Below are 16022 nucleotides of genomic sequence, written 5' to 3'. Positions count from 1 at the left end.
CCTTGTTACAAAGCCAACACGGTCTTTTTCAACTATTTTTAGCTATCAGTTTCTTTAAACTTATTATTGTATTTGTGTTTATTTCTTCGTCGCGTCTGACCATCGGTTAAACGGGGTTTAGGAATGGGGTGTGGCGTTACCTCGTATAAGAATAAGCTTGTCTGCGTATGAAGAGAGGCTGAATCCCACCGGGCCACATTGGGACCATCATCCAACAGGAGGGAAACCTGTGGGGGTCCACCGCGAGCTCTGGGAGGGATCTGTGATGAGTTTTGGGGGAGGACTGCAGTCCCGGTACCCTGTACTAATCTTTCTCAATGGCAGGGGAGGACTCGTACTGTAAGGATAGAGAAATGAGGAGTAAAGATAAGGCCCCTCGTGCCCCCCGGAAGTGCTCGGAACTACATATACTGCACAGGAGGAATTCAGAATCGGATCAGGGACGATCAGATATGCAGAGAGGGCATTTTCTAAAAATATTTATGCAAAATTGTTATAAAATTATGAAATATTTAATTTATAAACAGTGTTTTCCTGCAGTTAGCTGGCAGAGCATTGCGCTTGCGGCACAGAGGTCGTCATTTTGGGCATCAATTATTTATTAAATTTTAATTTTAAAATAGCTTTACTCAGCTAATATTAAATATATAAAATTTATATGATTTTATAACGAAAAAATAATTAATTTTTATTTTATTTTTCAAATTAATGACAATCAAACAAACATCTGCCAATAATTCAAATGAAAACCTAAAATGCATTGTTTGTTATAATAAACAATGAATTGTAGATTTTGACTTGAATAATTTAATTTTAATTAAAGTTAATAATTTCAAATTAAATTAGTTTTTTCTTTTTTAATACCACAATACATTTGCACCAGTCACAAAAAATATTTTTGTTCAGGCATCCAGATGGACAGAAGTGGTCCTTAACTGGCTACCCAGGAGAGCCAGGGCTGCTGTCCCCATAGGCCCCTGGCAGACTGATTGAAACCGTTGATGTTGGACAGGAGTTCAGCTGGAAATAAGGGGGATGGGACTTAAGAGGGGGTGTGTCCAAATGCCCAAGATGTGAATGAATAAGCATAGGAGGAGGGGTGCAGCCGAGAAGTGGAGAAAGATAAAGCATAGAACAAGCAGGAGGGAAAGAAAGAAAATGAAAGAGGGGAAAGTTAGACAGCAAGCCTTAGAGAAAAATAGAGAGCAAGTGAGAAATAAACCGAGAGGGGGGTTGGCCGTGACGTGTTTAAACAACCACTACATGATTGACAGGTCTGATAAGGCAGGAGAGAGAAGAGTATGGGGGGACTCTGAGTCTGACTGGGAAAAGAAAGTGAGCTATTAATTACTAAAGCAGAAACAGATGTAACAGAATGGTGCCCAAGCAGCTGGAAATCATCAGCATAAATGAAAAAGGGAGGAGAATTGAAGATGGGTGGGGAGAGAAAGAAAGAAAGAGTAAAGAGAGGTGGTGCGCTGTGGGATCCTTGCACAGAGATGACAGGATATGCATTAGATGGGGATCGAGCGCAGAAGGCAAGAAATCTGCTCGGGGTGTGATTATGGTAGTAACAGAAAAACAGCACTTTTAAGATGACTCTTGATGGTGCTTTGAACCCTATTCAGTATAAAGAGGAATAAAGACAGGAGGATGAGTTTTTAGGATGCAGATTTTTTTTTAGCTGGGGCCAAAGTCTAATTCCTTGATACATTTGGCAGATGCTTTATCCAAAGTGACTTACAATGCATTACAATCTATACTTATTATCAGTATACGTGTTCCCTGGGATTGATCCCGCCACCTTTAAACACAACGATCTCCCAATTGAGCTACAACAAATGATGAATGAAATAAAAATTGTATAGAGCCCAAAGCTGCATCATCTGAATGGCCTTTCAACAACTTTATGTCAAACCACACATTTTTATTGTGGTGTAATAATAATCTTTCATTTCAATTTGATATGGCCATTCAGGTTTACAGTTCCAGTGAGAATAAGCGGAGGCCGTAAATCACCTCCCCTCCAGCTCTGTCACTTAGCAGCTTTTCTTACCTACCTGTAAGCTGAATCCATTCCTTACAGGCAGCGGAGTGAAAATGAAGCGTCCCTGAGGATCTTCTGGGTTTTTTTTTTATTCGAATCCCCCTCCTTCAGTGCACCTGGTGGAGAGGCTCAGTACCCAGCCTCCTATTACCCCATCTGCTCTCTGCGAGCAGGGTATTAACACAAAGGCATCACTAACTAGATGAGAGAGGGCTACTGAACTTAGCATTTAATTTATCAGTGTAGTGCTGCTAATGGAGTAAAAATATTATTAGCAGCTTTCAGGAAAATTTAGTTTGTGTTTTTAATCACGGAAAAAGCATAGTGGTAATGGTGAACGTGACATATTACAAATTCCTAATAATGGATTCATCTGATTAAAATAAAGTGAAGATTTTTCAGATGTGTGAATGCTGTCATTGGCTCCATTGTGTGCATGCCGTTCTGAGTATATCTGGCTGGGGTGGGGGGGGGTCAGAGGTCAGTGGGTGGTCAGTAGTGTGGACAGCTTGATGAAGATGAGGGGAGAGAAGGGCCTGCTGTTCCCACAGCAGGGACACTCTGAGCTGGGCAGAAACAGTGGGCAGGGCCCCGGGGGTCATGCTGAGAAATGGGTTCCATTCACCCAAATAGCAAACACAAGGGGTTCGAGTTTAGGAGAAAAAGGAAAGGGGGGCTCTGTGTTTTTGATCTCAATTTTAGCTTTCATTTTTGGCAACAACAGTGATATTCATACTACTAGTTAAGGGTGAAATCATAAAAGATGATTTTAATTACAATTTGAAAGCATTTGGTTGTACTAAATGCCTTTTAATTTAATTGTAGCAGATTATATTGAAGTGTTTCAGAATTGCAAAACTTAGCGAGCCTGTATTACGGATAGTTTTTATGCTATAATATATATAGAGAGAGAAATGGTAATATTAGTACAATTTATTGTCAAATTTTTGAAAGGAAAATTTAAAAATGGAAGTTAATGTAAAAAGAGGGCCATTTTTTAAGAGTTATACATAATGTGAAAGCTGATCAGTTGATGTGTGGTTTTTTTAGGATCAGACAATAATTTGCAGAAATACAATTATTTTGAAAATCTGGAATCTGAGGGTGCAAAAAATAAAAATAAAAAAAATCGCAGTTAAAGTTTTTAAAATGAAGTTTTTTTTAACACACATTACTAATGATAAACACATTTTGATATATTTCACAGTAGGACATTTACAAAATATCTCCATGGAACATGATTTGAACAAGATTTTTGGCATTAAAAAGCAATATTTTTGATCCATACAATGTATTTTTGGCCATTGGTACAAATGAAGAGTTTCGTTGCAAAACGAGAAATCCGTTTTTTAATTGTTCAGAAATCTCGTTTTTTGGTTGTGCATTTCAATTAATAGCAGTTCAACTGCAGTTGGTTTGTTTTGATTTAAACCTTCATAACTTAAAAAATACAGCTAAGTAGCACCATAAAACAACACAATAACATGATAACATAATAATAAACATGTTTTGACAAAAATGTAAAAAATGGATTTATCTTGTTTTGAAACGAAACTCTTCAAATATACCCGTGTGACTTATTACTATAGTTTTGTGGTCCAGGGTCACATATTGCTTAGTAGTTAAACAACTGTGATATAAACTACAAAGACTCTTCAAGCATTGTAATAAACAGATTTAATTTCTTATCACTGAAAAAAGGTCAACACTACAATCTCAGTGTTCAAAATTTCTGAATATGAAGCAGGATTTCACTTTTCGTTGATGTTTTAAATACAAACTTTAGAGAATCTGCATAATTTCTGTACATATACATGATAACGTGGACAAACCACAAACCACTATTATAATGGAGTATAAAACCACGTCAATAAAATGGTGCAAAAAAAGAAAGAAAAAGTCCCTGCACATACAAAAATAAATTAATACTTTATCCAGTCACCAGTCAAAGCCTGTTGGGAAAAGATTCGAACTCACTAACAGTGCTTTAAAACAGTCCTTCACACCACTAAGTGAATCACAAATATTTATTTACAACAAAAAAGAGGTAAAACTGTGCTAACTAAATCTTATTTATTCGGACAGCTTATTCTTAATCCAATATGCATCTGTTAATTTACATAGAAACGAAACGAGAAACTAGGCGTATGTACAAGACCACAAGAAACGTCATTGTCAAGTAGGGTTTTTCTTTTTCTGTTTTGAACTTCAAACACCAGACACGTTCATCAAAATGAGCTGAGACTTCTTTTTTTACAGTAGTATAAAAACATTTCGCGAGTTGGGCGTTAAAATATATTACCTTGTGCCCAACATGCAATGAATGCTAATAAATAAAAAAGAAACCATAAAGTTGGCTTGCAGCACAAACATTCGAAATCAGACAGGTTTCAGTGTAATCACTGTACAGGCAGAGATGTCTGGGACTCTCTGAACAGCCTGAGCGATGCTGATTTGTATTCATTTGATAAAACTGGAGAGAGAGAGAGAGAAAAAAAACAAGGAGACTGGCAGCGTCTCTAGCGCGTGGCGCCAGCTAACAACTTGGAGAATGGAGCCAGGCACTTGGGTTTAGGGCCTGGTTTATGTGACCTGACTTGAGAGGTAGTTTCTCTTCAAAGAGTGCAGCAGGGTCAGTGAGAAAGTTTGTGTACCTTTGGAACGGGGGAAGCTCAAGATCAGGACGCAGAAGGCCTTCACGGTGCACAAATGTCCTATTGATTCAGCATTTGACCACAGACAAACAAATACGAGGGGGTTTTATTGAAATTATCGCGACACGTTTCTTGTTAAAGGGGTAACAGAGAGGTCAGATCCCAAAGCATGTGCAGATAAATCCTCCTCGACTTTTGAACCATCCGGCAACTCCAGTTCTCATCCAAGATCTCCACCCACAGCAAATCACACCAAAGTGTCATTTTTATCACACTGTCAGGGTGAGAGAGACTGCTTGTGCATGCACATATGTGTGCAAGCCCCTACGGGACCATGAAATTTACAGCAAGTGATTTACTCAAACTCAGTGCAACATGTTTTTTGCCAGATGGGCATCAAACTGGCAAGTGTGTGTGTGTGTGTGTGTGTGTGTGTACATATCAAGGCTGGTGCTAGTGTGAGTTTCGTATGGTGGGTGAATATTCTGGTCTTGCTGCTCAGATAGTTGGCCTCTTGGGATAGGAAGATGAGAAAGATCCATACGGCAGAGCTCCTCCTCCTCAGTTTTGTTTTCTGCATCAGGTCTTCTCCTGCCCTGTCGCAGATACAGCCTTGTCTCCTAGCCGCTAAATAATCACGGGAGAATACATCAATACACCACATAAAGTAAAATATTAACATTTTTGGTGCATTCAAAAACATTTTTTATCAGTATGTGTGTGTGTTCCCTGGGAATCAATATGACATTAGTTCTGCTAATTCAGTGCTTTATCAAATCAAACATTTACAGAATTAGTCAATTTTCTTAAAAAAGCCCAGATAATTTACTTGCCACCATGTCATCCAAAATGTTGATGTCTTTCTTTGTTCAGTCGAAAAGAATTATGTTTTTTTTTTTAGGAAAACATTCCAGGATTTTTCTCATTTTAATGGACTTTAATGGACCCCAACACTTAACAGTTTTAATGCAGTTTAAAATCGCAGTTTCAAAGGACTCTGAACGATCCCAAAGAGGCATAAGGGTCTCATCTAGCGAAACAACTTTTGGCAAGAAAAATAAAAAATATGCCCTTTTAAACCACAACTTCTCATCTATCTTGGGTCCTGTGACGTGCCAGTGCGACCTCACGTAACTGCGTAATGCCGTGGAAAGGTCACGTGTTACATACATTTTAAACAATAAACTGACACAAAGACATTAATTCGTCATTTATCATTTAACATACAACAACGTCGGAACGGTCCTCTTTCTCCACACTTGTAAACACTGGGGCTTAGTTTTGAAACGTCATCCGTGAACTCTTGACGTGATGACGAGAAGTTGTGGTTTAAAAGTGTATATTTGTTATTTTTATTGTCAAAAATGACAATCGTTTCGCTAGATGAGACCCTTATGCCTCGTTTGGGATCGTTAAGAGTCCTTTGAAACTGCATTTTTAAACTGCATTAAAACTGTTACGTGTTGGGGTCCATTAAAGTCCATTAAAATGAGAAAAATCCTGGAATGTTTTCCTCAAAAAACATTATTTCTTCTGGACTGAACAAAGAAAGAAATCAACATTTTGGATGACATGGTGGTGAGTAAATTATCTGGATTTTTTTAAAGAAAATTGACTAATCCTTTAACATAACAGTAAACTAGTAGTAAGTGCACTACTTACTCCAGTTTTGGGAGGGTTGCTATCGTGCACGGCGAGGAAGGGGTTGCTGGATATGGCCGGCTGGGTGCTGGGCAGCTGCATGTCATTCTGCTGCTGTTGATGATGTTGCTGCATTAACTGATAGAGCAAAACCTGCTGCTGCTCCTGTAGACAGACGGACAGACAGTGTGATGAGATGTCTAGACTCAGCCTCAGATGGACCATCTGATGCATATTACACACAAATAGTGCAATATCTCGCTCAACAATGCAATGTTACAGCTTGCCCAGCTGCAATACATTTATATGCTACTGTTTTGATCTGTAGGCAAATGTCTGAATGCTTTAAATTACATCTGTCAATATGTTAATGTCTCTCACTAAAAAAACTAAAATTTCAGTAAATGTTTTTGATATTGATCACTTGGCCCAAATAATAAAGAAAAAGCAGCCAATAGGAACTTAGAATAAATGTGAACTGCTCCATAATGGTTTAAAAAGCACCTCTGGGTGAAACTAGAGATGCACCGATTGCAATTTTCTCACATTATATATGCTGTTGGATAACGATTGGTTGTTGCTTCCACTGCAAGTGTGCTTGTAGCCGTGACATTACTGCTTGCGCCACTGGCAACAAAAAGACTGTCTTTCAATCGTGATCAGTGCATCTCTAGGTAAAACTTAAAAAAAACGACCTGATATATGCTAAAATATAACATACTTTTAATGTCTTTTGGATTTCCTTCAGTCATTGTCAATTCCCATTGTTCAATTTGTGTTAGCCTATAGTCTGTGATCGTGTGATGAGTTTATTATTCATTTAAAACCCTAAGCTTTGAACCAAACTGCGTGTGTGTAGGTGCTCATCATACCGGCGTGACTTGCTGGGAGCTGAAGAGCTGCTGCAGTTGGTGTTGATGGTGCTGATGAAGCAGGAACTGCCTGTGCTGCTCTGTCAAATGTCTTGCCGTACTGCAAACACAAATGCAAAGCGCACATAAGAGAACTACATTCACAACATCATTTCAGAAAACATCCCGCACAGACGCATCATTTCCCATGGCTGCACAAACACATTAAAGTTGCACCGAACACAAAATTGCATTAAAAAGTAAATTTCCTGTCACCGATCACACACAAAACGCAAACCACATGTGCAGCACACGTCATTGCTTTGAAAAATGCAATTTCCTATTGAGACAAATCAAAAAGGAATTGGGATACAAAAAGGAGTTCAAATACAAAATAAACAAAAACAAACCAAGAACAAATAAAAACAAAAAAGGTTTAAAGGGGTCATATAATTTATTTACATTGTTAAATAAATCTTTGGTGTCCCCAGAATGCGTATTTGAAGATTTAGCTCAAAATACTCCACGTATAATTTATTATAGCATGTTAAAACTGCCACTTTGTAGGTCCGAGCAAAAATTTGCCGTTTTTGGGTGTGTCCTTTAAAATGCAAATGAGCTGATGAAATGCAAACACTGATCGCAATGATGGTGGTCTCAAGTGTGCTGTCTTTCTTTCTCTCGGCACTAAATGGCAGTGCCGTGGTTAGATAGTGCACATTAAGGGGCAGTATTATTGTAATTGGCCTTGCTACCTACCTCACAAAACAGGAAAAATCTCAACGACCTAATTTTTCATATGTTTGCAAAGAACGGCTTACCAAAACAAAGTAGTTTGGTTGTTCTTTTTCATGTTTTCTAGGTTGATAGGAGCACTGGGGTCCCAATTATAGAACTTAAACATGGAAAAATTCATATTTTCACGCTACAACCCCTTTAAGATCCAATAACAACTATGCAGGGTGATGCTGCTGCTCTGGATTGAGGGAAAGTTAAACTTATCTAAACTGAACTTAACTCTTTCCCCGCCATTGACGAGATATCTCGTCAATCAAGAGAAAACGCTTCCCCGCCAATGACGAGTTTTTCCGTCTTTCCGCAACTTTTTAAACCCGGAAGTATTGCCCTATGGCAAGCTGCTGCATGTCCGTTAGGGCTGTCACTTTTGAGAAAAATCAAATTCGAACGGATTTCGAATATCATGCAATGTATCTGAATATATTCGAATATCTAGGCGCCGCCCCCCCACGCGCATCAAAAACCCCACCGTAATGGAGGTTCAATCACAAAATTATTAACAGTGACAGTCATACACAGGGTTGTCTGGATTACCTTTTTACCTAATGTTTGAAACAGCAGGTTATCAACTTATGAATAACAAACTTATATATATAAAAAAATGATTCAGAACAGTTACAAACAATAACGTGACAACTTAAATAGCAGCAGGAGTATATAGGCAGACGCAAACGGAATTCGCGCCCGCAGATTTCGGCAGAAAACTCCACGGAAATCCGCGGATTTAATGCCCGTCATTGACAAGCACACATATCCCGCGCTTGAGCGTGTTTGTGACCAGAACTGTCATTGACAACAACCACACATACAAAGCCTATCCCGCGCGTTTGTGAGCCGTCATTCACAAGTACATTAACCCTGCGCGTGCTGTTTGCTTGCCCGTTTTCAATGATAGAGAGCACAAACCCTTTGATACTTGAGATGAAATTAAACTTACCGCTTTAAGCAGATCTCACTTGTCGTCAATGTGACGCGCAACAGTCAGCACATGATCATTTCAAATCCGTTTACAAGACAAATGCTGTTGTTGTTTAATATAAAGTTTACATTGCGTTGTAAACATGATGAAATTATCTTCATACATGCTAATTTCATAATGTGAACGTATTAACACAAGCTTTTTATTCTGCTATAATATTTAACACTATAAACAATGTGTCATTTTATATACAAACTATAATTCTATCTTGACATGCACATGAGGTTCATTTTGGTCCCATTTGATTCCCTCTCTTGCGCACAGTTGCCCTCAGCCTCTTTCCTGAGGTGTTACTGTAAAAAATGCGCTACACATGGCATTTAAAAAACCGGATGGTTTATTTATAGTTCGAATACGGATATTTCACGTCATGTTCGAATGCATATTCGAATATCGAATAAAAAGTGACAGCCCTAATGTCCGTGTCTGTTTAAAAAGATCGCTCTGAATGGGAACTCTATGAAAAGTCAAAATGCTCAAAATGTGGTGTTTTTGCAGAAACCTACCCATATTCAAAAGCTGATTACAAAACACTACTGAAGGTAGGATGAAACGTTTTTTTTTTTTTTGAAAGCAGAGGGTCTGTTCTTTCATTTGGTATATTGTATGTTTATATATTTGAAGAAGAACATTTTCTGGAAGACATTAAACTATTGTGAAAATCATGAAAAACGCTGGCGGGCAACTTTTTTTAAAAACGCTGGCGGTGAAAGAGTTAAGATGTTATTTTCAATACAAGGTGCATTTTAGAAATGCCAAACAAAAGCAACATACAAAGATGCAAAATGAGACAAATAAGATGGATAGATGCGAAGCACACAAATCCTCACCTGGTTTTCACAGAGGTCACGCTGATGAATCCCCAAAGCGTAAGCAACAGAGAAAGAAATGAAGAAAAATAGGCATGTGTGTTACATAACACAAACCAACATGCAAGGCCAAATTTTAATCTTACATTAACCTACATATGAGGAGCTCAGATGCAAAAGCCACTAAATGCCCTCTCTCAATCAAAAATGACATAATGATATAAACTGAATGCTCTCGGCACGCATAAAATACATTCATCAAATACTTTCACTTCAAATCGGCTTAATCCTGGATATTCAAAAACACTTTTTTTGCAGAATACATTAAGAGTCTGATAAAAAGGATAATTTAAACATGTCAGATGCCCTTGGAGGGTTTTGCATCTGAGCTATTCTTCAATATGTATATTGTACACAGAAAAGTAAGACCATTACAGGCACTAAGACAAAAATGATCAATACAAGGATTTTCACATGTAGACTGAAGCACATATATACTATGAAAATCACTAATTCAAATGCCTAAATACATGCGAAAGTGATCGTGTACCTGTTATTGAGACTGGAGCTGGGCAGAGAAGCGCTGGTAGCTGCTGAGGGATGAGAGGTCATTGGGCTGGTGTTTTGGGTCAGGTTGGGGGAGGTCTGAATCACTCCATTCAGGGCACCCACGATACCGCTCATGGCCAGGTGGTTCCCCTGTAGAGCGCCGATCAGACCGGTCACCCCAGCGATGCCAGGCAGGGATGAGTTGGCATTGCCAGGCTGGATGGCCACCCCGGCCATGCCGACTCCGTTGACCTGCTGCTGGGGGGGACTGTGTGCCGCAGAAGGAGGGGTGGAGAGAGAGGACGTGCTACTTCCACTACTATGGCCACCAGACAGGTGATCCTGAGAGACAGAGAAAGAGAGAAAGCACAAGAGCGTGAGAGTGAAAGAGATCACGTGAAAAGCCGTGTTTACCTGTCCCATAAATGCGATTAAGTCATTTAACATTAAAGATATGCTGTAACTACATATTACACTAATACAAACACTACATACAGATAGTATACATAATATAACACTTGACTCAACTAAACAGGTGCTCAGTCCCAGCAGATGGCATCTGCAGAGCAGGGGTAGAGGAAGTTACCTGAGTGGGCAAGGGTTGAGAGGAGTCTGTTAAAACACTGCTGCCTAGCTGAATGTTCTTGCTGTGCAGCATGTCTGGAGGAGAGAGAGATTTTGCAACTTGACATGAATGTGGAGACCAGATTAGCTAGAGTTGGGAGAGGAGATCCGTGAGCAGAATAGAGGGGAGGAGGGTGGTCGAACGGGTGTGTGCGTGTAAAGGCTGGGCTATGCTTTGGTGTGCCGCTACGTCTCGCGCGCAGCCTTTGTTCGCTTTATCGTCAGATGCCCTTGTACTGCACGCGAGACGTACCCGGCGCCGGTCGGCCGAAACATACTTGGGGCTTTAGGGAGTGAGGCGAGAGACGGGCTCATGGGTTAGACGACGCATGTGTGAATTACTAGATCGGGGGTGTTTAGAGTTGGGATTAGACTGTGACGCTCGTGTTGTTGAGCTTGTATGTATGATGTTACTGTGCTGTGTCAGTACTGTATGGGTAAACAGGAGGCAGAAAGTAGCAGAGGTGACGTGTGTGTCTGACCTGTGTGAGTGTTGCTGGGGTATAGAGGAGAGGAGGCAGTTGTGGCTGTGGTGCTCGTGGGGGTGAAAGGCACGGCGAGCTGAGCGCTCAAGAGCTGCAGTCTTTCCTTCTTCATGGTCAGAGTTCGGATCTGTTCTTCCAGGCGTCTGTTTTCCACCTGCAGCTGGTGCAGGGATTTCAGCATTCCTAGGACTGGATGCAAAAACACACATTACAATCTTTACATTTATGCATTTGGCAGAATATTATCATCACATTTGACTGAACCTATCAGCTCGCTTGGTTACATAACAGCAGTAAAGCTGTAAACCTACATCTACATCTGTACGTTTGCAGACATGCAGATCAAGACCTCCAGAAGGAACTACAACTGCAGACTTCCTCTCTTTCCCGTGTCAGTTTAATAACATGCATTTAAGCACTGATCGGGGGCCAGCAACCCCCGCTAAAATGCGAACCAGATGCACCATCACCGAAACCACGAGACTGGTCTCCTATCAGTGGCAAACAGAAAGTTCTCTCCACACCCGCAAAACACAACCGCTGCACCACTTCCTGTTCAGGCCGTGCGTTTGTCAGACTTCCCCCCTTTTCAAAAAACCTTTATCACAACAGAAACAGCTGCTGCTCATTCACACAATCCTGACGATACTGCTGCTACTGAAACTCGCTACTATTTCTAGACTAGCGTTACTTATAGTTGATAACTGAATCGCTGCACTAGTTTTACACAGCACCTATACACAGACAAAACTGGAGGGCTTGCTATTACTGTGGTAAATACAAATAATTAATTAATCAGTTACATAATTACAGACTTCAAACTTTAGGCATAGTATTTGATTGACATGCAGTTTAATATGCTTTTATTTTGTGATTTATAATGACCATATTTAAACAATTTTAATAAAAAAATTTGACATTTCCTTTTCCCCTGAAATACCTTGAGATAATCTGTAAACCCTTTCATCTAGATTCTAGACTATAAATTTATAACAGGACTTAATAATGACATTGTACACTTTTTGAAGAAAATGAAACCAGCACCTGTGCAAATCTGATGCAATATTCATACCGGTATCTCAAATCCTAAGTAGGAGAAATAGCAATTTAGAGATGCTTGCTTTTAAATGTTTTTGAATAAATAGTAGAGATGCACAGATATATCGGCCAATAATTGGTATTGGTCAATAAAAGCAATTTTTACACTATCGGCTGATAGTTTAAAAAACAGCCAATAGTGATCGCCGATATATCCTCTCAATCAAAAGAGAACTGGAAAATGCAATGAATTTGAGCTCTGTGTATAAATAATTTAAAGAAACAAAATAATGTTCATTAATAAAGGTCATTATAAGAATAAATAACATTCAGAAAATGTAATCTTCAGAATCTACTTGCTATCTATTTGATAATACAATGTGTTTGCATGGTTTATGGTTAAAAACCACATTATTTTCCACATACCGCACATTATTGTAGCTCCAGATATCCCGCCTTCCTCAAACTCATTGATTTTGAACAAAACTCATTGATCTGAAAAGCTCTGTATCCCTGACTGGCCAGCTAATCTGTACATTGTGATTGGCCTGAATACCTCTGACGTCAGCAGGAAATGTGACGCTCCTTACCATGTTTGAAGGATTCGCTCACAATGCAATGATAACAGGAGTTAATTTATAGGCTACGAGTCAAAGTGGTATTGAGTTGTATGTCTGAATTCATAGTATTCCAAAAACAGTAGGCGAAAAGTACCCAGATGACCTACTACTTCCGGCAACATACCAATGTGTTCAATAAATGGACACTTTACTATCCCATGAGCCCCCGGGAAAGCAGTTATCCAACAAAGAAGAAGGAGAGGCGTTTCATTAAAAAAAAATGTCCAAATGTGGTAACGCGTCTCTATTCAGATGCCAATATGAAACAGCTATCCCTTGGGGTTAAATTGCTGTAGTTTAATGTCATTCCAGTTAACAACGAACTTCTTGTTATGACGACGTATATAACGTGACGTATAAACATGGTGGATATTGTACATCCAAATTCATTCATACAATCCATATTCATATTCTAATTCAGTGCCTATTCTCACAGTATGAAATTTTGGATGCAGCCAAACAGTAATTTCATATAGCTAATACCTACAATCATCTGCATCTTTATGACCAGAAACACAGAAGTAGCATTTACCCTCATAAAGCACTCTCCAACTGCATTGCTCAACATAATTCACAGCAAGATTAACATAATGACAACCAGACAGGTCCAAACACCTCTGTACACGAATGTATGAAAGCAATATGCATTGTGTATACATACGTGTAAACACTTGTGTGTTAAAAATGATTGCACAAACCATCTCCCTGTGAACCCTGTTGTAGGAGGAACTGTTGTCCTTCATTCCATTGCCTTTCGAGCAGCTGGTCGATGCTGGTGGCCACAGGGGGCAGTGAATCCGTACCGGAGCCGAGCCCCGGTACCAACGGTCCTGACGAATCATACCGGATGTGCAGACCACTTAGCGGGGACCTAAAGTAATTTACAGACAACAAGTGAGACAAGATCCATCCACGATTTCCTGTAGCTCAACACTACTAACAGCGTATGATGGTTTTGATTCCAAGGGAATGCATAGAGTGATAAAATATATTATTTTAAATGCACTGTAAGACGCTTTACCTAAGCGTCTGCCTAAAGCATCAGTGTAAATGTATAATGTGTTAAACAGAATTGAAAAGCATTGAAAATGCATTCAGCAGAGCCTTATAAAAGTGCAGTTTTTCCCGTGCTATAAATAGTCAGTTCTTGCCTAACACTCACTAGACAACAACAATTTTTGAACTCCTGGTCTGGCGTCATGCCCTCAGAGGGAGACACGCTGCTTAGCAAAGACAAACAGAGTTCACAGTTCTCCTGCAAACGGCCGGTGAGAAAGCATGGGTCTGCGCAAGTATCTGACACCATAAATCTTAGCGTGATCTTGTTAAGACAGACAGCGATCTATGTTATTATGAATGCATCATCCAGCTTTAGGCTCTACATCATGGGATACTCGATGAACATGAATCTATCTCTGGTGTCATTACAGATGGGCTGACTTCGGCCACACAAGACAATAAATCTCACTAGTATAATAGTCAAAATTCCCAGAGCGCCTGCTCCGGTGTGAAACGTCAAAGATGAATTTTAACGAAGTTTCAAAATATGTTGAATTTGTCATTCACTGACAAATTTAGCTAAATCAGATTTGTTGACATGCACAAGCAGGCAATATCATTTTCGTTATGGATACCATGAATGGAGCAATGTAAAGTGATACTGTGCGCAATAAAAGATTACACAAAATCCAACATAGCGAAATTTTTACAACCATGCAAATATCACACAATTAATATGAAACTGATTACATCTAACTGAAAACCTTATAATAGAGAAAAACGGCATACCTCTACAACAATATAAAATATTACATCCCGTTTGAACAAACAGGAAATCACGCAAAAGATGCGCAACAGTAAAAATCCATCTTATTTTTCAGTCATGGGGCCAGCTAAGCAAAAAAGCAAACAATTTTTCGGCATACTGATGTTAAAGACTCAGAAACCAGTCTGCAGCTCTAATACGGGAAACAGCTGAGTTTTAAAACTGCCTGCTGTTTGAAAGGCGAGTGCGCGAGGGAGGAACGAAGCGAGTGAATGAGTGGGAACGGGAATTGGGGGAAAGGTGGGGGGTGGGAGAAATCTCTGAGCCTGGAGGAGGGGAACACAAACTCAGGAATGTAAATAGGACTTACCGAGGGGAGAGGTTTGCCTTTGGTGAGTTTCCTCTTCTGGAGAAGCCGAGAGCTCCGTCTCCCAGCTCCTGATCTGAAAGGTAAATAGAAAGCAGTCGATAAGGAGCCTTCGTGCCAGAGGAGTCTGGGAAAAGCAACGACCGGCATATGCATCCACGCTGTGTTCGGCAGCCATCAGATATCTCTTAAAGAAATCCATCTTAGGACTGAAGAGTTCTCTCTTGTAGCTCAGCTTGCATACTGACACTACCGAGTGTGTCACCGAGTCACCTCTCTCTCTCTCTCATATGCACTCTCTCTCTCTCGCCCTCCCTCCCTTTCACAAGCTGTCCATTCTTCCCCTCACCCCTGCTTTTCTTCCCTGTGGAGGCTCCTATTGCCCTGCCTCTAGGCCTCATGCCAGACACTGCTTTTCATTTTCTGCAGTGAAAGTAATGAATCACATATGCGCCTCACCGGGCACAACCCCCTCCCCTCTATTCTCTCTCTCTTGCCGTTTTTCCCCACCCCCCTTCAGTCACATTTAGCCAATCCCATTTTTCTCTTTTTCCCCCTTCCTTCCTTTCCTTTCCCCCCTTGTTCTTTTAACACTTTCCAGCCCACTACCACCTCGAGCACAGGCTGCGGCAGGCTGGCTCTTGTGGGGGCAAGGGCCCGTCGGTTCGACCAGCTCTAGGTCTGGTCTGACTTATTATGGCGCTGACCCTTTGCCTGACCCTGGATCAGCCCTGGGGCTGCAGCGCAGAATGGACCCAAAAGCACCAGGTATCACTTTACAAAATGTAAGGAAAG

At 40.2% G+C, this 16022-nt stretch overlaps 1 protein-coding gene across 6 annotated transcripts in view; it reads right to left on the bottom strand.

Annotated features, from left to right (window-relative positions):
* Positions 1–3707: 3707 nt before the first annotated feature.
* Positions 3708–16022, bottom strand: part of mllt10 (MLLT10 histone lysine methyltransferase DOT1L cofactor) — a 64459-nt gene continuing 52144 nt past the window's right edge. For 4 of the 6 annotated variants that reach the window (XM_065258060.2, XM_065258062.2, XM_065258063.2 and 1 more), the window contains 9 exons: positions 15231–15303; positions 13794–13966; positions 11435–11626; positions 10915–10988; positions 10330–10670; positions 9801–9821; positions 7215–7314; positions 6364–6507; positions 3708–5328 (listed from right to left, as the gene is read on the bottom strand). In XM_065258060.2, coding sequence (XP_065114132.1) covers positions 5281–5328; positions 6364–6507; positions 7215–7314; positions 9801–9821; positions 10330–10670; positions 10915–10988; positions 11435–11626; positions 13794–13966; positions 15231–15303 — 1166 coding nt within the window. In that variant the 3' untranslated portion in view covers positions 3708–5280. Of the gene's footprint in view, positions 5329–6363; positions 6508–7214; positions 7315–9800; positions 9822–10329; positions 10671–10856; positions 10989–11434; positions 11627–13793; positions 13967–15230; positions 15304–16022 lie in introns of those variants that run through there. The other 2 variants (XM_065258061.2, XM_065258066.2) reach the window with 2 other exon arrangements.

The sequence above is a fragment of the Paramisgurnus dabryanus genome, chromosome 22, assembly GCF_030506205.2.
Source record: "Paramisgurnus dabryanus chromosome 22, PD_genome_1.1, whole genome shotgun sequence".
In the NCBI taxonomy this organism is placed as follows: Eukaryota; Metazoa; Chordata; class Actinopteri; order Cypriniformes; family Cobitidae; genus Paramisgurnus; species Paramisgurnus dabryanus.
The sequence above is the reverse complement of the archived record's forward strand: the minus strand, read 5'-3'. Positions and strand labels throughout refer to the sequence as shown.